The sequence below is a fragment of the Elephantulus edwardii genome, unplaced genomic scaffold (assembly GCF_000299155.1).
Source record: "Elephantulus edwardii isolate Elephantulus edwardi_28Jun2011 unplaced genomic scaffold, EleEdw1.0 scaffold00272, whole genome shotgun sequence".
Lineage (NCBI taxonomy): Eukaryota > Metazoa > Chordata > Mammalia > Macroscelidea > Macroscelididae > Elephantulus > Elephantulus edwardii.
Window position 1 is genome coordinate 1,288,210 of NW_006400022.1, and position 24,109 is coordinate 1,312,318.

At 38.2% G+C, this 24,109-nt stretch overlaps 1 protein-coding gene across 1 annotated transcript in view; it reads left to right on the forward strand.

Annotated features, from left to right (window-relative positions):
* MED12L (mediator complex subunit 12-like) overlaps window positions 1-24,109 on the forward strand; it is a 576,790-nt gene that overhangs the window by 551,282 nt on the left and 1,399 nt on the right. The window contains exons 39-41 of the mRNA XM_006900063.1: window positions 13,544-13,630; window positions 16,742-16,971; window positions 19,980-20,136. Coding sequence (XP_006900125.1) covers window positions 13,544-13,630; window positions 16,742-16,971; window positions 19,980-20,136 — 474 coding nt within the window. The remainder of the gene's footprint in view (window positions 1-13,543; window positions 13,631-16,741; window positions 16,972-19,979; window positions 20,137-24,109) is intronic.

Consider the following 24,109-nt stretch of genomic DNA (forward strand, 5'->3'; position numbering starts at 1 on the left):
TTCCTTCATCACCATAGGCTCTTGCTCAAATGTTATTTCATTAAATTCTTCTGTATCTGCCAATTCCTTTTGATACAATGACTCAGTATATTCCTTCCATCTTCTTTTAATACCTCGTGGATCATTTAATATTCTGCCTAAAGCCTCCTTGATTTTAGCAACTCTAGATTTGAATTTGTTCTTCAGTCCCTTGAGCTTAAGAAATGCTGAATGAGTTCAGCCTTTTTGATTATCCGACTCTAACTCCTCGCACATTTCATTGTAATATTTTGCTTTGTCGTTCCTTGCTCTTGTCATTCCGTCATTGTCATTCCATCTTTGTCATTCTCTCACTCTTGGCACCATCAACCAGGAAATCAAAAAACATATTGCGATCGGAAAGTCTGCTGTTAGGGACCTCTCCAAAGTACTCAAGGGCAACAGTGTCTCTCTGGAGACTAAGGTGCACCTGATACAGGCCATGGTCTTTGCAGTTACTTGTTATGCATCAGAGAGTTGGACAATAACTAGGGAGGACAGAAGGAGAATTGATGCCTTTGAGCTTTGATGGTGGAGAAGAGTATTGAGGGTACCATGGATTGCTAGGAAAACAAACAGATTCATTCTTGAAAGGGTCAAACTGGGCTGCTCCTTGGAGGCAAGGATCATACTTTGGACATGTTGCAAGGAGGGACAGGTCCTTGTAGAGGGACATCATACTTGGTAGGGTGGAGGGACAGCATAGAAGGGGAAGGCCCCCTAAGAGGTGGATTGATTCAGTGACTGGGGTAATCGGGATGGGTGTATCGATTGGCACAGGACAGAACAGAGTTTAGGGATGTTGTACATAGGGTCGCTATGAGTTACAAGTGACTCGACGGTACTTAACAACAACAACAACATACTTTTTGGTCCCAGAGGCAGTTGTCAGAATAGAGCAAGGAAACACTGCATTGTTCAAAATTGGGAAGGGTGTGTGCCAGGGATGTTAAACCAGGCTACTCCTTGGAGGCAAGGATTCTGGGGCTTCTTCTGACATACTTTGGAAAGGTTGTAAGGAGAGACAGGTCCTTGGAGAGGGACATCATTCTTGGTAGGGTGGAGGGGAAGACCCCCTATGAGGTGGATTGATTCAGTGACTGGGGTAATCGGGATGGGTGTGTCAGAGGCAATGCAATTGGCACAGGATTAGAGCAGGGTTTAGGGCTGTTGTACATAGGGTCGCTATGAGTTACAAACAACTCGACGGCACATAACGACAACAACAATGAACAGTTAGAGCCTCCCAAAGTGGTTAATCAGAAGTATATCATGAAAATATACTTCTTGAAATTGATGAGTGTAATAAGCCTTTTAGGTTGAACAGCTGACCTGTTTGATGATCGACTCCTGAGCCCTTCTACTCTTGGGATAGGATTATCTGTTCCCTTGCTCTTCTCACTTACTATTTAGTGGTATTCTAAATACACATGCACAGCAAAGTAGAAATTCGTATATGTGACACCAATAGACTTCCTCCCTATTAAAATATAAAACCAAACTGTAACAACCAATCTCACAAGCACTGCTATCAATTAGATGTCCAGTCATTTTGAAATTCTTCAGATATCCAAGCCTATAAATGTTTATGGAGGAGACTTCCCCTTTTTTCTCCCACAAAGTTGGTTAGTTGGATTCATACCACAGACTTTTCATTCAGGAGCATAACTCCTAATGTACTACACATTTATACTTAACCTAGCTTTACCAAATAACGGTGTTCTTTTTTTTATATTTGCATTAGATTGAGTTTGTTAACCTAAAGCATTACGATGTAAATGAGACTCCCATCATTTCCTTTCCCTGCCTTCCTCCTAAGAGTTGTAATAGTTGTCATGAACTCAGTGGTTTTTATTCTTATGAATATTTATATTTTTGATCCACAGACAGAAGTATCATATAGCCCATGATTTAATTTTGTGCATAAACAGTATCATACTTGATGCACACTTTTGCAACCACCTTTTAGCTGTTATTGTGGTAAATATTTAATTATATCCATTGTGGTAACTGTATGTAGTTGTACAGTTTTATTTATTCATTTTTCTCAATATTCCGTATGAATATTGACACATTATTTATCCATTCCTTATCTATGATCACCTAAATTATAGCCACTTTTTTCTTATTGTCTGCATTTTTAAACATTCTTGTGTGTGCCTTCTGCACAGGCAGAAAAGTTTTTAGAACACCTACCTGAAGAAAAAAAAATTCTTATTTAATTCCTAAAATCATGGTATTAACTTCAGTAATAAATGAGAATTTTCCTTTCTCAACATCTTCAACAATCCGTAATATTGTCAAACCATATTTTTTCCACAGTACATGAATTACAGAGGTATTTTATTTATCTGTGAGTTTAACATCTTTTTTAAATAACTTTACTATTTGAGTTTTCCCTACTGTAAAATTTTTTGTCATATAATTTTAGTGTATTTAAAGATATTTTAATATTGTTTCTTAAAGGTAGACAAATCTATCTTATTGCAACAAATCTTGAGATGTTTTGCTGTTATTTTTATGTACATATTTCTTTAAGGGTTACTTTTTATACCTTCAAAACAATAAGTAAACTTAGGAGGATATATACCACTAAGCTAGTAAATATGTCCTAAAGTCTGTCACGTTGCTCCTTGATTACAAGGCATATCTAGGGAAGTAGATACTTTGCTTTTTCTTAATCTGTTATTTCCTTCTTTATTTGAATAATTAGAAAGATCCAAATATCATTTGCTGGATTTCTAAGTCAACATTAATTAGCTAGAAGGTAGTATACCCAGCATGGTTTTTATGGGAAAAGGCAGAAGTTTGTGGTGGAGGAGCAAGGAAGGGGAACACTGCTAGAAAGGTCCATGTGCAAATACAGTGTCACCACACCTAAAATGGTAATAATAGGTCATGTTTGCTTGGGAATTCCTTCTGTAATTTCCAGTCCTTAATATAGGAAAATGTTGAGGTTTGGGGTTTTTTTTTCCTAATGAGATTGATTATCCTTTGCCTCATCCCTATCTCTAAAACTCAGCAGGAAGGAAATCTACAACATTTGTAATTTATTAGTTTGACTTTCTATAGAAATAATTAAGCAAGGAAATTCTTTACCTGAAATATCAACTTTTCCTAAACATTTGGTTGCTTTCTTCCCAGCTTTTTTTGTTAGTAAGTTAGTGATGTTGTTCTATGTATTTGTTGTCTGTTGTGTTTGATTGAATGTGTGCTTAGCCTGATGCTCTATTTTTCACATGCTTACACGGAGGTTGACGCTATCTAAATATACCCTCCAACAATATATGCCATGGTGGCTTGTTGCCTTCATGTCCTGTCCATTTAATGATCCTGTCACTGTCCATTTAATGATCCTGTCACTGAGTCTGGCTGAATAGGACACTGGGTCCGTGCTGCTCATGCTGAGTCCCTGACCTGACCTCCCTGGGAAATAGAAGTGTGTGTGTGTGTGTGTGTGTGTGTGTGTGTGTGTGTGTCTCTCTCTCTCTCTCTCTCTCCCCCCTTTTATGTTGTCATTGAACCTCCAGGTTGTGGTCAGAATCAATAGTCTATAGTGAAGTTGTCTGGCCTATGACTTAATAGAGCTCGTGTAGGGCCTGAGTTCCCAAAACTCAACTCCCTGAAACATTATTTTACAATGAAATATTTCATGTGTATTTTGACTGCCATACTATTAGGCTGAAAAAGTCTTATCTGTATTGTCTGCCATTTTCTTGCTGTCCCCTTTCTGTAGGACTTCTGTAACTCTGCTGTCTCCCTTCTGGAAAACTTTGACAACATAATGGTAACACTCCTGCTATCATTCCATTTCTTTCTTTCTTTCTTTTTTTTAAGTAAACTTTTATAGCATTGCCCTTTGAACTTCAAAATGAGAAGCGGGTTATTCTTCTATAGCTGGTAATAATTATATTCATTTCACTATTGTTCTCTTAGTTAATGTTTGACATTGTAATGCAGAATCATGAATGTATTGACTATGTTCTAGTTAATGGAATTTTATTTCTATTTTTTCCCTTTGATTGCCTCATGTTTTTCATCATTTATGTTTATGGTATAGAAACTGATAGATTTCCATGGCCTGAGCTTGAGAGCATAGACCAGTTCATGCACTTCCATCTCTTTACTAATTTTGACTCTGTCTGTTCCTCAGCCCTTGCTTCTCCTTTAGTAATCTACATCCTTAGTAGAGGAATGCATGGCATGCAAATTAATAGCCAAAATGCAAGACAATGAAAACGATGGTTGTGAAACATACCCTTATCTTAAGATCCACACATTATTCCCAACTTTAAACAGAACGCATCATTCCTACTTTCTTTCTTGCAAAGCGAAGACCTTTTTTTTGAGCATAGGTCTTGTGCGTGCATGTTGTAAGACGTCACCTCTACTGCTCTGCCTGGGCTAGCTAAGATTGCATGTTTTGCATTAAATTACTTATAGGTTTCTGTATCAGGTAGCCAACCCACAACATAAAACCAAGAAGCTTTAGAATAAAAAAGAGCTCACACCTCAGATGTGAATGTAAGTCACCTTGTTTCACTGCTGATTTAATGGGTAACACTTTTCTATACATTGTTGAAAATAAATGTGCATGCAGTTTTTGAAGTTATGTGTTTTTTAAATATCAGTTATATAGGCAGTTTCTCCAACAAGTATTTCAGCAATTTCAAGTTTAAAACTTCTGACAAGACTCAACTTTAAATTTCTTTTTCTTGACATTTTATGGTATACAGTGAAGTGAAGTTTTTCTTTTTAATTTTTAATTAAATATTGTCAGATTTTTAAAGTTTGAGATAGCTGTAGGACATTTATTACCCAGATAGAGAGTAGTTTACAGTAGTCATTGTTTATAGTTTTAAAAATAGTTAACAAATATTTTTGTCAAGTATTTATGATCAAAAGAAGGTTCAATTAATGGATATTTGCATATGTTTCATTTTAATTTAGTGTTGCCACAATGATTAAGAATTTAATGAATATTCATTAAAGTATTAATACAAAATAAAAAAATAATTTAATGAGTGTATATTTTCAACCAGTATATTCATGACATGCTAATAGACTACATTTTAAAGGTTCTTTATTGTTTGAGTCAGTGTGTTTCAACAGTTACTGTTAATTAGTTGGGAACTAATAAACTTAATTAGCTGCAAACTAAAATATACGTGCAGTGGAAACTTTCTCTAAATTAACGAGTAGCTTAAGTTACTCTGTTTTCTCTGTCTATTGTCTGCAATGAGAACAAACTAGTAAAATGTGGTGGCTTTAACTTCATTCCATGTACTTTTGGGTACTAGCCATCACCAGGTAGCTTCCAAATTGGTAGCCATTGGTAAAGCCCTTTCTGATAGGTTACTCATAAAACAACCAACTGTTTCATTGTATGACTTAATTTTTTTCTTCCTAAGTATGTATTTTCAGGTCTCTGACTCTGTTTATCCAGGTACAACTTAAGTCTCTACTTATGTCCAACCCTTAAATGCTCAGTGAAAATAAATCACTAGGGATTTGAAAAGTATATTAATAGTGAATTGTGTTTATTAAAACTGCTGGTTCTGTTTGTACTGCTTATAGGAGCTGCTAATTAGAGATGCAGTCAGATCTCCTTTAGAGTGAGATCTCACAATTACTAGTGGAGTAGAGAATAGGACCAAATAAAATTAAATTTAAAGAAATTATTTATCAAAATTTTAAAACTTATTAGATACATTCATTTCAGGTTATATAAAAGCTCTTGGAGTCAACATCTCCTTAATCTCAAACATTTCTTGTTTCCTATTAAAAAATAAATCAGTAGGAGAGGGAAATATAGAATCTAGGAAAATGAGCTGATAGCATACAGTATAGCTTCTTTAGAAATTTTTAGAAGGTGAATACTTCAGTAAATGAATTTATGTTTAAATTCAGCTTATATAAGGAAACTGAAACCAAAATCCATAAAAGTGAGCAAAAATAAAGGTGTACAGGAAATAGTTCAGGTAGCAATGTAGGTATGTTGTTGTTAGGTGCCACCAAGTTGAGAACCACTCATAGCGACCCTATAAACAAATAATCAGAATCCTGTCTTACCTTGTGCCATCTCACACTCACATCCGTTGTGGCAGTCACCAAGTCAGTCCACCTGGTTGATGATTTTCTCTTCTTTCGCTGACTCTCCACCTTTCCAAGCTTGATGGCCCTCTCCGTGGAATAATATCTCTGAGCAACATGGCCAAAGTAGGAAGTTTTATCATTTTTCTCTCCAAGGAGCACTCAAGCCTCACCTTCTCCAAGACATATCAGTTTTGTTCTATGGAAATCCATGGGATAGTCAGTACTCTTCTCCAACATTATTTGTTAATTAAGATGTTGAGAGGCAAATGAGGATTTATATTTTTAGCACAATATTCTTTACTAAATATTTTCTGACTGCCTTATACTTCTTAGATCCATCTTTTATTCTGAAATCCAGTTTTAAAGTTAATGTACCACCCACCAATATAATGAATTCTGCTTTCTTTCTACATCTTACTTAACAGATATTATAAAATTGATCTTAGTTTTTCTGAGCATATATTTGTTGACCAACTGCTGTATGCTAGACATGACTGTTTGGCCTTATCATGGCCTTATGTACAAGACAAAGTGCTGCCCAGTCCTGTGACATTCTCACTCATGTTGCTACATTTGAGCCAGCTGTTGCAGCCACTGTTAATTTAGTTGGGAATCTTACTCAATTTTTCTAAATCTGTAGTAATTACTAGTACATCCTGACACTGTGCTTGTTAACTGATTAAAAAAGATAAACTTGGAAAAGTTTCAGAGAGTAATGGGTCCATGGACCTATTATATTATTATAGGGTCAGTGTAAGAAAAGACCCTGGAAGACATCTTATCTGTAACCAAGGTGATCAGATATCCTGATGTACTCGCCATGGTCCTACTTTGGGCTTGTTATTCTTGCCTTCTTTTTAATAGTACTCTTTTTCTCTTTCAAGAGTGTCTCAACCTCCATTATGTGCTGTATACTCCCTTTGTATTTTAACGCACATTTTTATGACACAAAAATGTGCATCACCATTAACAACTTATTTTCAGACTTTCTTTTCATTTAATATCCTGTATTATGTCTTTATTTTAGCAGTTATAAGCTTTTTTCAAGTTGCTAAATAACTTTGCTTAGCCACTCTTTCCTTAGCAAATGAAATGATTTCTGTAAATAAAAAGAATTTACTTCTGGCAATAATTTATTTATTATAATTATAGTTTCCAGCTAATAATTAAGTTTATTAGTTCCCAACTAATTAACAGTAACTGTTATAAACTGTTATAATTAACAGTAACTTTTATTAAAATTATTTATAATAATTTATTTCCTAAAGGAAAAAATAATTAAAGGCTGTCCACTATGGTGGGCAAGATGGATATTTTGTAGTCTATATTTTTTTCCTATTCTATGGACACAGAATATAATGCTGACAAAACTTGAAGAGCTTGTGATTTCCTCAGAAGTTTCTGTATATCTAAATTCTTAACTACTCTTAAATATTAAGTTGGGAAAAAATCATTAATATGTACTTTTAGACGTCAGTGATTGAGAGAGCATGGCTCTTTCTTCGTGCTCCTTTTAAAGATGGAGTAATTTGTCTTTGACTGGTAATTTTGTGATTTCTACAGATGGGTAGTTTTTGTTTTGTTTTGTTAGATGTTCATGAGCTCAGCTGATAACATTTATCCATAAAAGAATGTTTTCCAGTAACTTGGTTATTCACCTTACTGTTTTTGTTGTTGTTCTTTGCTGTTGAGATGCTTGTTACTCATAGCGACACTAAGTACAACATCTCTGAACTCTGTTCTATCTTGAGCCAACCTCATTGTCTCTGACACACTTACCTCCAATGCCCCAGTCATGGAGTCAATTCATTTCTTCCAGGGTCTTCTCTTACACTGACCCTTGCAAGCATGATAGCCCCCTCCAAAGACTGTTCCCTCTTTACAAAGTATGTCAGATGAAGAATCCTTGAGTCCAGGAAGCAGCCTGGTTTCACCCTTTCCAGGAAAAATTTATTCTCTTAGCAGTCAATGGTATATTCAGTACTTTTCTCCAACACCACAACACAAAGGCATCGATTCTTATTCTGTCATACTTAATCTTTTTCCAGCTTTCTGATGCATAGCAAGTAATTGTGAAGATCATGGCCTGGTTCAGGCACACCTTAGTCTCCAGACTGACATTGTTGCTCTTCAGTACTTTGGAGAGGTCTCTGACAACAGACTCTCCCAGTGCAATTCATCTTTTGATTTCCTGACTGCTAGTAACAAGAGTGTTGATTGTGGAGCCAAGTAAGCTGAAATTGTTAACAATCTCATCCTCCTCTTCATCATCTTCTATGTCTCTGTGAAGTCTCAACCATGAAGGTCTAGTTGTGCGAGATCTACCCCAGGCACACAAGATGCATCACCAGGACCAATGGGAAGACATTCCAGTTTCTTAATGAAAAATGTGAGTTGACATTCTTTTCCAAAAGGAATCCATGGCAGGTAAATCAAAAGGAATTCAGAAGAACCCACAAAACAGTCAATTTCCAGGGGACCCTCAGTGGTACATCGCTCGCTGATGTAATGGCCAAGAAGAATCAAAGCCTGAAGTTAGAAAAGCTCAATGAGAACTGGCTCTCAGGACATCCAAGTGAACAAAAAAGGCTAAACAAGCAGCTAAAGATACTGCCACGGCTGCTACCAAGGCTCCCACAAAAGCAGTGCCTACACAACAAACTATGAAGCTTGTGGGAGATTCTGCTCCCCAAGTCAGTGGAAACCACTAAGTTGGCAGATGAGACTTAAATAAAGATTGAATTATTAAAGAAACAAAACAAAAAACCACCAGTCTCAATCTCATCACTGTCTATCATGATGCTGCCATTTGACACAGTGGTGAGAATCTTTGTTTTCTTGATGTTGAGCTCCAATCCATATTGAAGGCTGCAGTTCTTGACCCTCTGCAGCAAATGCCTCAGGTCCTCCTCAGTTTCAGCAAGCAGGGTTGTGTCATTTGCATATTGGAGGTTGTTAATGAGTCTTTCTCCAATCCTGATGCCAGATTCCTCCTTCTAGAGCCCAGCCTCCTGGATGATCTGTTCTGTGAATAGATTGAAAAGATATCCCTGGCGTACACCCTTCTCAATTTTGAACCATGCAGTGTTTCCTTGCTCTGTTCTGACGACTGCCTCTTGGTCCAAGTATAGGTTTTGCATAAGCACAATCAGATGTTCTGGGATTCCCATTCTGCTCAGAGTTAGCCACAGTTTGTTGTGATCCACACAGTTAAATGCCTTTTCATAGTCAATGAAACACAGAAAGACATTCCTCAGGTGCTCTCTGCTTTCAGATAAGATCCATCTAACATTGGCTATAATGTCCCTAGTGCCACAACCTCTTCTAAACCCAGCCTGCACATCTGGCAATTATCTATTGTAATTTTATTCTTTCCACACTCTTAGCTTGCTTTATAAAGTTCTCAGATAACCATCTGAAAAGCTGGAGATGTAGTTGGACTTGACAGATTAATCTGTTATGTTTAATGGCTGAGGGTATCTTCACTATTTATTATGGAAAGATAGGTTTTGTTGAAGCTGTTCATGTACAGGTCCTATACTTGGGTACACTGAGAAGTTCGTGGTTGGTGTGTAGATGATAGAGCATCTAACCATCTAAGGGGAATCTTAAGTTTTGTAAGTACTCCCAAGTGATTTCATGTGAAAATTAGAGCAAAGACTTCATCTGATACATCAACGTTTGTTTTCAGTATTTTAAATATTTCATTAAAGATTCACTCCTCAATTTCTTATTGTGATTTTAATGAAGGTTTATAACAGCTGTGTTATGCAGTATTTATCTTTTTGTGGCCTGAGATATTTCACTCAACATAATGTCATCCAGGCTTACCCATGTTGTGTAATGTTTTACAAGTTCATTGTTTTTCAGTGCTGCGTAATAGTCCGGTGTTTTAACATACCACCGTTTTTTCTATTTGTTGATGGACTTCTTCCATCTCTTTGCTATTTTAAATAACACAGCAATAAATATGGTTATTCATACATAGGTTTGAGTGGTAGCTCTTGTTTCTGGTATTTTCCCCATAGTGAAATTGCTGGGTCAGTAGGTATTTCTGTTTCCAACTTTCTGAGAAAGCATCATACCACCTTCCACAATGGTTGCACCATTTTACATTCCCACCAACAGTGAATAAGAGTTCCAATCTCTTCACAGCCTTGCTGCCATTTGTTGTTTGCTGCTCTGTTGAACTTTGCCATTGTTGCTGGGGTGAGATGATATATCTCTTAGTTGTTTTTATTTGCATCTCTCTAATAGCTAGGGATTTTGAACATTTCTTCATATGTTTGTTTGCCATCTGAATTTTTTCTTTGATGTATTTCAGTTTATATCTTGTGCCCGTATTGTGACAAATGGTTTTGGTAAAATTAGAAAACCATCTGCAGAAAACTTAAGGAAGACCCACACTTCACACCATCAACAAAAACCAACTCAAGATGGATCACAAACCTAGGAGTAAAACCAAAGACTATACAAATTCATGAGGAAAAAACTCTAGAAGCCCTAATCTACAGCATGACCATACTTCCAAACATAATGGAAAACATACAAACAGGAGAGAATAAAAAAAGATGAATGAGACCTTCTAAGAATCAAATCCCTATGCTCATCAAAACACTTCAACAGAGTAAAAAAAAAAACAACAACACTGCAAACTGGGGAAAAAACCATTTATCAGTGACATATTTGGTAAGGGACTTATTTCTAAAATGTATTCCTTTTAAGGGGTTTTATCTTCCTAGAGGCTCTCTGGAGGCATAATGCACTGCATATTGTGTTAACCAAAAGTTAAGCAGTTTTAGTCTACCAGCCTCTCCACAGGAAAAGGATGAGTAGTCTTCTTCCATAAAGACTAACCTGGAAACTATTCTTGGAAGCCAAATAAAGGGTCACTGAGAAGGAGTCAACGGGACAGCAATGAGCTTTGTTTTAGGTTTTAAATCTTTATAAAAAATAACTAACAAACCCATGTTTAAATATTGTCATCCTTAATATCACATATGGAGGTATCATGTTATCATGAAAAGCACCTGGATTTTGGAGTTACACTCACTAGTGTTCAGATCATAGCTCCGGCTTACTTATCTGGATGAATCAAGGTTTTTCAACATTCAGACAGCTTTTTCTTTTTTCCATTTGAAGATGTTCCCTATCAAGAAAGTGTGTGTTAAGGCTGTATCTATTTTCCATACCTGTTCAATCTGCTTGGTGAACAAATCATTTGAGAGGCTGGACTTTATGAAGAAGAATTAGAGCATTAAGGGACTCCTCAACAACCTGCTATATTTAGATGACACAACCTTGCTTGCTTAGAGTGAGGAGAACTTGAAGCATTTGCTACAAAAGATCAAAGACTCCCCCTTCAATAAGGATTACATCTCAACATCAAGGGAAGAAAAGCCCACACCACTGGGCCACTAGGTAACATGATAGTTGGATAAGAGATTGAAGTAGTCAGTGATTTCATCTTGCTTGGATTCAAAATCATCACCTGTGAAACAAGCAGTCAAGAATTCAAAAGATTAGTCACATTCAGAAAGTTTCCAGACCTCTAAAGAGCAGTGGTGTCAGCGTAAAAAACTAACATGCACCTGATACAAGCCATGGTCTTCTCAACTACTTGTTATTTATCTGAAAGTTGGACAGTGACTAAGGATGACAGAAAAATAGAAGCCTTTGATTTGTGATGTTAGAGAGGAGTATTAGATATTCCTTTGGCTGCCCAAAGAACAAAGAGATCTGTCTTGGAGACAGTAAAACCAGAACACTTCTTGGAAGCAAGGATGGTGAAACTTCATCTCACATACTTTAGGCATGTTGTTAGGAGGAACAAGCCCTTGGAGAAGGACACCATATTTGGAAAGGTGGAGAGTCACCAAAAGGAAGATCCTCAACAAAATGGACTGACCTAGCAGTGGACTCTAATGTGTTGGAGATTGCAGGAATGGCACAGGATAGAGCAGTTTTCAATCTGTTGCTCATAAAGTCACTGTGAGTCACTCAACTCAATAGCATATAACAACAGCAGGAACAACTTGATAGAATTCTTGTGAGAAATTGAGACTAAACAAGGAGTTTAGTACCTGATGTATAATTGATGTAATTATTCTCTCTCTTTAGCTAGTGTATCCCTGTCTTAGTGCTAGAACTCTCTATTCTACTTGGCAAACACATTTAAAATGGTGTTCTAATATTATAATTTAGTACTTTTTAAAAAGTCATATACTTAAAAAAAATAGTACTGTAATTCCAGAATAAGTCCTATTCATTAGTATATGTCCTGAAAGGAATCAGAGACTCTAGGAACTTGGCCCTCTCCCTATGATTTTTAGTGCAAGCTTCCCTGAGATACCTCCTTAGTTAAGACAAAACATACATACAATTGCGCTTCTCAAAATCCATTGCCGTCAAGTTAGAACTGAATCATAGCTGACCCTCTGGTGAGTTTTCAGAGGCTTTAAATCACACAGGAGATGATTGCTTATATTTCTCCCATGGAGTTAACTGGTGGATTCAAACTGCCTGCCTTTGAGTCAGAAGTATAACTCCTTATGCACTAAACCAACAGAGCTCACTATATTGAATATATTTCTTTTTATAGGGTGAAGTATAGAAATTAAAACTTGTGATTATGCAATAGTTATTTTTATTTGATATGATAGTTGACTGTATTTGCTATTAACTTGATTTCTATTTACTGTTTCCCAAGTGATATGTAGAGTCATTTCACAAGCCAAATGCATTACCATCCAGTTGATTCAATTCATGGCAACTCTGAAGGGCAGAGTAGAACTGTCTGTAGGGTTTCCCAGATGTCTTTCCGGAAGCATGGTGCCACTTCATTCTCCTGTAGAGTCCCTAGTGGCTTCAGACGGTCTTCTCCTCAGTTTACACCCAAGCACTTAACCACCTCACTTCCGGGGATCCTTGTGGATATGGTGATAAGCACTATCAAATGTATACCTTGAAAACTTGATAAATTGTTTATTTTTCTGTAACTTAAAAAATATCATTAAAATATGATATATATTCTCTTCTTTCATGGTCACAAGGGACTATATATAACCCTGTGTACCAGGTTTCACACAGAGTTCCCTGCCTTTAACTGCAGAACATCATTTATAACCAATCCTGAGTGCACTGGGAAGCTATCTTAGAGTTTCTCTGCCAAGCAAATCGTTGACTATTCATTGATTGTTATGGCTTGTTTATCTATGTTATCTCTGATAATATATATAGTCTTCAAAAGGAATAAGTGTTCCAGGCTATCCTTAGATAGAAAATTGATGGAAAGTGGTTACTGCTGTTGGAGAATCTGCAGGTTCTGTGTTTTTTGTGACAAGATGTGAGGAATTGGAATTATTGCCCATAAGCTTAAGGCAAGCAATTACTGTTTTGATCAAGAGTTTGTGTTGCATTTGTTTTCCAGGGTCAGCCAGAACAGGCAACTCTCTTTGCTGCACAAGCGCGGCCCTCCCCTCAGCTCTCTCAGTATCCAGGACTGCAACAAGCACAGGTACCTATGAGACTCCATAAATCCTGTTAGGATTTCTGTGCTTTTTCTCTGAAGAGAAAAAATCAAACAAATAAAAAGGGTATTGATTTCTAATGTTGTTGCTGTTGTTATGTGCCATCAAGTCGCTTGTGACTCATAGCGACCCTATGTACAAGAGCTCTAAATGCTGTTCTATCCTGTGCCAACCTAGCCATCTTAAACACACTTATTTCCACCGTTCCAGTCACAGAATCGATCCATCTCACCAAAGGTCTTCCTCTCCTTCGCCGCCCCTCCACTCTGCCAAACATGATGTCCCTCTCCAAGGACCAGTCCCTCTGCGCAACATGCCCAAAATATGTCAGACACAGCTTCAGAATCCTTGACTCCGGGAAACACTGGCTTCACCCTCTCCAGGACAAACCTGTTTGTTCTCCTAGCAGTCCATGGTATATTTAACACTCTTCTCCAGCACCACAGCTCAAAGGCATCAATCCTCTTTCTATCAACCCTATTTTTTGTCCAACTCTCTGATGCATAGCACATAATTGCACAGACTCTAGCCCAGATCAGGCGCACCTTAGTCTCCAGCCTGACATCGTTGCTCTTCAGTACTCTTGAGAGGTCCCTCACAGCCGACTTTCCCAATGCAATTCGTCTCCTGATTTCCTGGCTGCTGTTACCAAGAGTGTTGACTGTGGAGCCGAGTAAATTAAAACTGTTAACTATCTCAATCTCTTCACCATCCGTGCTGATACTGCCAATTGGCCCAGTGGTTAGAATCTTTGTTTTCTTGACGTTTAGCTTCAGTCCATATTGGAGGCTGTAGTCCTTGATCTTCTGCAGCAAGCGCCTTAGGTCCTCCTCAGTTAAAAGGGTATTGATTTCTAATAGGGCCCAAAATTTTTTTCTTCTTATAAATTATAATTTTTATTTCAGAAATTACTTCCACTGATTCAAACTCATCTCAGAGTTATTGTTTTGTTATTAACAAAATCATAAAACATTTTAAGACCTGAAGTAGCCCTTGCCTGGCCCCTGACGCCTGCAGCAGTTGCCTCGTCAGGATGGAGCCTAACTGTTGGGTGCATGGCCCTTGAGGTTCGGGGGCTACTTGTTTTCTTTCCCTGTAAATGGAGGATAGAGCTGCCTAAATCTTTGTAACTGATCAAAGTAAACGCTACTCTTTAAAAAAAAAAAAAAGTTCAAGCGTTGATGGTGATGTTTTGATACAGAAATGCTTGATAATCAGAGTACTTATTTCCTATGCATTATGTGGACAGTTCATAGTTGAAATTGTTAAATTCAAAGACAAAAGAGACTGGCGATAGAGTAAGAAGATAAGAGAGTTGCTCTTAGGCTCTTCAGCCTTGACACAGCTCCCAACAGCTGACTGCTGTGTGGCATTATTCAGTCCCTAAGCTGTGCTTCCCTTCTCTATACAATAAAATAATAGACTTAACCTAATATTTAGCCGGTTTTTTTTTTAATAATTTTGTTATAGCTGCCCCCTGTAGACTCTTACTTTATCCTTTTCATAATGCCAGTGACGTTGACCAAGTCACACTGTCCACAGTTGAAAGCAAATCCAAGATGTTACTGAGCCATTGAGCCCTTCATCTGTCTTCTGGAAATTCAATGAACAATTCAAGCCTAGTCTTTCATGTCAGAACTATTTAGATTACCTTAAAGTGGATTGTTTTCAGAACCTGAAAAGTAACGTTTTCCTTTAATCAATATTTTGTTCTATAAATGATAGTGATAAAGAAAAGCCTTGGGCTCACTACTTTAAGTGTCCAGATACAGAGAAATAATATGCATTTGTATATTAATATTGACTGTAAAAATAATTCAGATTATTTGTAAAGCTCTAAATCATATACTGTGATTCTACCAGAGGTAGAGAGTATTAAGCCAATTGTGGCTGTATATCCTAGTTAAAGTATTAATATGAGGGATTTTTTTGGTAACTGATTAAGTCCTGATTAAGACAACTTCATCAAGTTCATAGAAATGCAGTTACATTACAGAAAAGTAGATTCCATTATTTTCATTTACTCTGTTCATGGTTAGCTTTTCTGACTACAAAAACATTGGAAATCACATAGAGTCCTTAGGATCTATTGAGCATTGATGTCAGCTGTTCACTAAAATGATAATGCTTCCTATACAGAAACATGTCCTTCTAAGTATAAGCAGCTGATTTTAAAAGCTAGTTTAACCAAGTGAGGAACTCATATTTTTCATTGCATTTTCTGGTAAATCATTGTAGATATTCATTCAAAGAGCTTTTGACAGGCCACCTTGGTTTTAGACTCCAACTGCTGTTGGTCCTCTAGCTGTTGTGAAAGGAGCAGTTGTAACATGGGAAAGGCTGTGTCTGACCTTCTACCTGCTTCATAAAGGGGAACTTTCCATGTCAGTAATATCTGTAATACGGATAACGACATGGTCAGACATGTCACCCTATGTGCTCCTGCACCTATTTCTGCAAACCACTAGGTCCAGTGTTGCAAATTAATGCACAGACTTTATTCACAAGTATGAAGGTAATAAGTGGTGGTAGTGGGAGTGAGGCAAAGAATATCGCACAATACAAGTCCAGGTTTAGTCCAGCAATCTCAAACGAGATTTATAAGACATAATTCCTCAATTAGTTCAGACAGCTTCTCAGTCAACAAGTGAAAGTCTAGGTTCAGGTCAATAGCACAAATACACGTCTGGTTTCCTCACTTAGTCCAGCAAACTTTATCTGAGAGCAGTTGGAAGTCAGCTTTTCATTCACTTATTCAGTAAGCAAAATCTGTAGCTCTGTCTCCAAGGTCCCTCTGGTTATGTCTTTCCACAATTACTTTACAGCAGAGTCTCGGTCTCTTTACAGTCTTTCTACTACAGCTTCTCACGGTGTAGCAAGTGCTGTCTTATATTGATCTCACAGCTGTTGATGATTTTCATGACTCTGTGGCTGTAGTTAAGGTAGCTGTAGACTTTGCTACCTCCCAATGGGGACTAACACAGTGGCTAGAAAATTCAATTTTTAAGGGTTCTGACATCCCACTTAAGTATCTTAGTGATGATACAGCTAAGCTGATAAGCCCACACTTAGGCTTTTTACTTTGTGTGTGCCTGCAGACCATGCCCCAGGGTTATACGATGTATGGAACGCAGATGCCTTTGCAGCAGATGCCACAGCAGCAAGCTGGCAGTGTGGTCCTCTCTCCCAGCTATAACTCCAGGACCTACTCAGCAGCACATTCCAACCCCGCGCTCATGGAGAGACTCAGGCAGATGCAACAGCAGCCCAGTGGCTATGTGCAGCAACAGGCCTCACCGTACCTGCAATCATTGACTGGCTCTCAGAGGTGACGTCTGTAGAAATAATTGCTGTAGTAAACATTCACATTCTTGTGTATCTTCTAAGATGTGGTGCTTTATAATTATTTTATGAGTTTATGAATAATTTCCATTCTGTCATGTCATTTGGGGTAGCACTGAGAAAGAGGTACACAATGAGTAATGGCTCATCTAATTTTGTTTAAGTCCTGAATAGTTGAGATTCACATTTCTAAAGTTAAATATGTTTGGGAAAAGATACTGCCATGTTGGCGCCACTACTCTTTCTGATCTCTTTTTCTTTAAAAAAAAATAGCTAAAAATCTCTTAAGATATAGAAATATTGGTTGCTGTCTAACAAGGGATTGATTATGGGTCAGCAGCGTTTTACTGGATATGATGATTGAAGCTATGAAATGAATGATTGCTAATAAAATTGCACTACTACTTGTTCTCATATATTAGAAATCTAGTTCTTCAGTTACAGTAGCCACATTTACAGTATTTAGTCATCACTTAGAACCCACAGGGCTATTTCTGATAGGCATGTGACCTGTGAAGTCACACAGAGTCCTATAGTTAGAGAGCCATTATCATTGATTTGTGAAGGAGCCTAGGAGTACAAAAGGTTAAACACTTAGGTGTTAATTGAAAGGTTGGTAATTCCAACTCAGCTCTAAGGAGCAACACTGATTATCTGCTCCCATAAAGATTACAGACTAGAAAATCCTCTGGGTCATCTCTTCTCTATCATATGGGGTCAATATGAGTGAAAACGAACTCAGCAGTACCTAACAACAAACATACTAACATGATTTATTTTATGCTCCACTGTCACTGTCTTAAATTCTTACTAATTTTTTCATTAATTAAAAGTCCTGCATGGTAATTTTTAGTTACTGTTGTTGTGTACTGTCAAGTCAGAACAGATTCATATCTGACCTCTAGTGAGTTTTAGAGGCAATAAATCACACAGGAGGAGAATTCCCATCTTTCTCCCAAGGAGAAGCTCTTGGATTCAAACCATGTACTTTTAGGTTGACAGCAAAACTCCTTACCACTAAGCCACAAGAGTAGTATATTTTCATGCTAGGTAGTAACCTAAATTGACAAGACCAGTAGCTACTTTATTGTCTTTGCCAACGTACTCTCTTCTTTTTCAAGTTACCCCACTTTCAGTAGTGTAAATCTCCTCTTACACAGTCATTTCATTAGTAGTGCCTTTGTAGATACAAAGGCTCTCTGGTGGCTTAATGATAAGAAGCTGTGCTTCAGTCCAAAAGGCGCACAGTTTGAATTAACCAGGAGAGAGATGGGTAGTCTTCTGTGTGATTAACTGCCCCTGAAAATCTGCTGGAAAGTAAGCTATGGGTGGGTTCTGACTTGATGGCAAACAACGGCAAAGTAGATACAAGGGAGCTCTGTTGCCTAGTGGTAAGAAACTGTACTGCAATCCTAAAGGCATATGGTTTGAATCCACCAGTTGCTCTGTGGAAAAAGGATGGGCATTCTCCTCTCATGTGTTTTACTGCCTCTGAAAATCTGCTGGAGGGTCAGCTATGAGTCAGTTCCAAGTCTGTGCACAACAACAAAAACATGTAGATACAAGGCACACTGTTCTAATCCACTCACTGCTGCATGGGAGAAAGAGGAGCAGTCTCCTTCAGTGCAGTTTAGTGCCTCTAAAAATCTGCTGGAGGGTCAGCTCTGAGTTGGTTTTGACTCAACAGCACATAACAACAATAACATGTACACACAGGATGTTGCAGAATGATGGATATGCTACTCAAGAAGAATTAGGCTTCATGCTAAGCTTCACATGCTAGCAGACAGCAGCATAACTCCCATGTAACACCAGCAGGGACTACAGGACACCATGTAATCACTGTTTCAGGGATGAGGCCTATGATAGTATATTTGGGAAGTACATGAATTTAAAAATCATTATTTTTATGATGACAGCATACTGCTTGGGTAATTGGAATCTGGAATCCAAAAGTACTAGAGTCAAACTTCACCTGTACTCGTATTTTGTGTACTGTTAAGTCGGAATCTACCCATAGTTGACCCTCCAGCAGATTGTCAGAGGCAGTTAACTGTACAGAAAGGGATTGTCCACCCTTCTGCAGAGCAGATGGTGGAACCGTGTGCCTTCAGGATTGCAGTGCAGCTTCTTATCTCTAGATCACCAGAGCTTCCTCGAAGTAATATTTTTTTCACCACAGTGCATTTAACTGAGAAAGGAAAATAGTATAAAATCTTAAAAGTGCATTTTTAAGCCAGGTACAACCAGAGACCCTGATCGGCATAACTGCTGAATGTTCACGACACAAAAAAACTGACCCTGCATTTGTAGGCCCCACCATTAACAAGACAGGTGTTAGACAGGGCACATGCTCTGTGTAGTTACATGATTTCCTGTTCCAAGAAGGTGCTGTCCTTCTATCAGAAAAGTAGTGTTGAGAAAATGAAGGTAGACCCAGCAACAGCCTCCGAGCACAGGCCAAAATCTGATGGAGGCCTCATGACAAGAGGTTACACTTTAGCTAGAGAGCAGAAGGAGGCATCCCGTTGAGTGCTGGGGCTGAGTTCAGTGTGAGTAGAGGGAAAGTAATTTTTAGTAAGTTAGCTTTGAAATAGGGATAATAAAACTCCTGACCTCAAAAGGCTATTATAAGAAGAAATTCAATAACATTTTCCAGGCCTTTATTACAACGCCTACTCTAGAAGAAATGCTTAAATCGTATTACTTCCTATTAAAATTATGAAAAATATCTTAAAAAGTAATTTAAGCATGATTGCAATTATAAATGGTGCATGTCCTTGCAGATATGTTCTCTTCTTTTTGAAGTCATGTAATCTATACCTGGGCATATGGGTTATGGTAGCTAGCAGCCTTTATTGCATTTGAATTGCAAGCGTAATTACCAAACACAGTTTGTTTCTTTGTGCATAATTGCATTGTACTAAGAGCCCTGATTTAAAACCTGACAGTGGTGGGGTGTGTGTGTAAACAAGCTGCATTATGTTTTGCCAGGCTGAACCATCAGTCCCTTCAGCAGAGCCCCCTGGTGGTTGGAGGAATTGATGCTGTGTTGAGTGCTGCACATCCAAACCTCCCCTCGGTCTCACTGCCTCAGGACCCGATGAGGCCCAGACAGTCACAAATTCGACAGCAGCAGAGACTCCTCCAGGTGTGTGACAGCAAGATGAGGGCAGTGAGTGCCAAGCCTTGCCTCTTCAGATGGTGCAAATATACATAGCCATCAATAGAAGGAGAAACAGTCATTATCTCTGAAGTTCCAGGGAGCCCTGTATATTTGACAATACATCATAAACCATGTCTTCAACACTGGACACTCTTGTGGTACACTTGCAAAACTTAGACTTACTAAGCTGGTACATTTACACAACTCTTCCACTGTAGACCTGCCAAGTCCTTGGCTGGAGTGTGAATTTTGTTGATCATCTTTCTCCTTGCAGAGAGATTTGAAAGGGTAAATGAGTGCTTTTCATTTCCAGTAGTAAAACTTGATTTATATAGTAATTTACTAGGGCCTTGCAATTGGATGTATGATTTCATGTCTGGGCTTTCGGGGGTGGGGGGAACAAAAAAGCAGAGCTGAATTGTCGAGAAATTTCCTCAGATTCATGCAGGAGTTGGTAATGGTTTTTATTGGGGGTGTGTGTGTGTGTGTGTGTCTGACTAAGCTGTTAAATTAGAAACATATTCTCTGGATCCTGTTAAAGAATCCAAAGGAGTGTTCTTCCTTTATTTTTTTTAATTTTTTTTTCCTCTACTAGTTTATTTACAAAATTCAAATACACATTTGAGCAAATTCTTTTCATTTCCCTCGACCTCCTCTACCCATGAAAATGTACAACCCAATGATTAATCCCTCCTTCCCCTGCACATCCTCATCCCTCTGCTTCCAGACTCTCCCACCCCTCCTGGATCCTTATACTCATTCTACAATAACAATTTTATACAGTATTTATCCTTGTGGGACTGAGTTAGTCCACTCAGAATAATGCTCTCCTGTCCTTCCCAAGTTAGGTAATAATTTACAAAGTTATTGCTCCTGCGTGCTGCATAGTATTCCATTGTGAGAATGTACTGTAATTTCTCAATCCATTCCTTTGTGGTTGGACATTTGAGCTGTTTCCATGTTCTTGGAATGGTGAATAATGCTGCTATGAACATTGGTGTACACATCTCAGTTTGTGCCTCAGTTCTCATATTCTCAGGTTATATTCCAAGTAGTGAAATAGCTGGTTCATATGGAATTTCTATATTCAGCTTTTTGAGGAAGCGCCAAACTGACTCCCAGAATGGTTGCACCATTTTACAGTTCCAGCAACAATGTATAAGAGTTCCTTTCTCACCACATCCTCTCCAACATCTATTACTTGCTGCCCTGTTAGACTTTGCCACTCTTCCTTTATTTGATTTAATTATTGGAGTCTCCTAGTTAGAAGTTTCTTCTCTTGGCAGACTTGCTTATGGCTTGCCTGTTTGGATGTGATGATTTAGTTGTCCTTGTTACTAACAATTCTGTATTGTTATTGGATTGGAGATTTTCTGATAAGATTGTACAGTGGCTTCCAGTTCAATCACTTGTAAAATTTAAGGTTTTTTTCTTATGTACCATTTAGAGAAAGAGAGAGAAAGAAAAACAAACTTCAAAGGAGTCTGTTTGGAAATCTTTGTAGAGAGTTGGACATCAAAGTGTTATTCTCTCCATTTGAGGTTAAGCCTGCTTTGCAGAAAAGGATAACAAAGAAAATTTATTTCATCTTGACACTGAATGGAAGGAAGAGAAACTTCTCTGGGCATATGAACCACCAGTTCAAGTGGGTTTGAGGTGTTGATTCAATATGATCTAGAAGGATCTGATTAATTGTGTCTCCTCATGATAGGCAGCTAGTTAATGTGTCTCCAAGTGATAGGCAGCTGATTATTTCTCCAGGTGATAGGAAGCTGATTACTTGTGTCTCCAGGTGGTAGGGAAAAGCCAATACACATCGTCTGTAGGCCAAGGTTTCACAGTTAGGAAATGTGGAGAGAATTTCATCATAAACTTGAAAAGGAGTTTTTATTGTTGGGTTTTGGTTTTTTCTTGTTTTGGGTTTATTTTGTTGTTGTTGTTGTTTTAAATATGGATGAGCTGGAAGATGAGCAAGAGTGTGTCTATAGATTGCCATTTCCAGTCGCTGTATAGATGCTATCTCCAAGAATGATAGTATGTCTCTAGTCCTCAGTTTTATAACTAGTAAAATGGAAATAGTTACTGTTCTTTCATTTGTTTGTATCTTTTAAATGTAGAATAAGGTTAATGTTAATTTAAATGATGTAATATTCTGGTAATGTTTCTATTAAATTTGAGTTACGTCAGTAGTGATGTGGTTTTGCATCCTAATCCATTTCCTAATGATTGTTGTGTCTCATAACTTCCCTATATTAAATTTCTAAATCACTTTGTACATCATTTATGTACTTAATATGCTCTGTGGTACTTTTCAAGGCAAATTTGAAAAATCTTTTCTTTTTGGATAAATACATGCTTTTTATCACAGTTGGCATAATATATCTTCCTGGCCTGGCAATTTTTTTATTACTGTCACAGTTTCTGGAGATAAAGTAACTTGTTGCAGGATCACAGTTAAGCTTACTCCCTTTTTATTGACTGGCTATCTCTATATGGGAAAAAAAAATAGTAATTACAGAGTAAGAGGGAATGTTTGTGAAGGGCTCCTAGAAAGCCAAATGGAGAGGGAGTTTCATGTTTTCCAACTTCCATTATTCATGTAGGGAGTGACCTGTCCAGATCTCTTCTAGGACTCCATATCTATGAGCTTCATCACTGACAGAGAAAAGTTATCTATGCATAGCTAGTTACTATCATGCTCTAGAGAAGCCAGATAATTTGGTTGATGGAATACAAGCCAAGAAAGAAAATTCTGAAGATTAAAAAGAAAATGTCAGAACTGTTATCTCTAGGACACTTTCCTGGAATAGAGAAGTGTTTGGGTGGAGCAAACATTGAAGATCATTGAAACAATCACCTGCTAATATTTTGGGTCATGCTTGCCGCACCTGGGGGATATCTAGTCTGTGTTTGTTCTGTGATTTGGAAGTGTTTTCTGCAGCTATGTGTGTGAGTCATCTTTATAACTGGCACAGTTCCTGACTGTGTGCTGAGAATTTATGTCAGCACAACTCATAGGGGCCAGTGTGAGAGCAAAAACATCTAATCCCATCTTTAGGAGATAATTCTTGGGCAATCTGTTTTCTGTTTGATTGAATACAGTAGAATGAAATTTGTGAAAGGGTAAATAGTGGAAATTAGTTCATACATTAATATTTAAGGGGTGTCCCATATGTTGTTGTTGTTGTTGTTATGTGCTGTCGAGTCACTTGCGACTCATAGCGACCCTGTGTACAACAGCCCTAAACTCTGCTCTATCCTGTGCCAGTCGCACGCACTATCTCTGATACACCCATCCTGATTACCCCAGTCACTGAATCAGTCCACCTCATAGAGGGCCTTCCCCTCCTGCACTGTCCCTCCACCCTCCCAAGCATGATGTCCCTCTCCAAGGACCGGTCCCTCCTTACATGTCCAAAGTATGTTAGACAAAGCCTCAGAATCCTTGCCTCCAAGGAGCCGCCTGGCTTACCCTCTCCAGGATGAATCTATTTGTTTTCCTAGCAGTCCATGGTACCTTCAATACTCTTCTCCAACACCACAGCTCAAAGACATCAATTCTCCTTCTATCCTCCCTAGTCATTGTCCAACTCTCTGATGCATAACAAGTGATTGTAAAGACCATGGCCTATGTCAGATGCACCTTAGTCTCCAGAGAGACACCATTGCTCTTCAGTACTTTGGAGAGGTCCCTAACAGCAGACTTTCCCATGGTAATACGTCTTTTAATTTACTGGCTACTGGTGTCAAGAGTGTTGACTGTGGAGCCGAGCAAACTAATGCTGTGAACAGTCGCAATCTCTTCACCATCCATCCTGATGCTACCAATTGGCCTAGTGGTGAGAATCTTTGTCTTCTTGACATTGAGCCTCAGTCCATACTGAAGGCTGCAGTCCTTGACCCTCTGCAGCAGGTGCTTCAGGTCCTCCTCAGTTTCAGCAAGCAGGGATGTGTCATC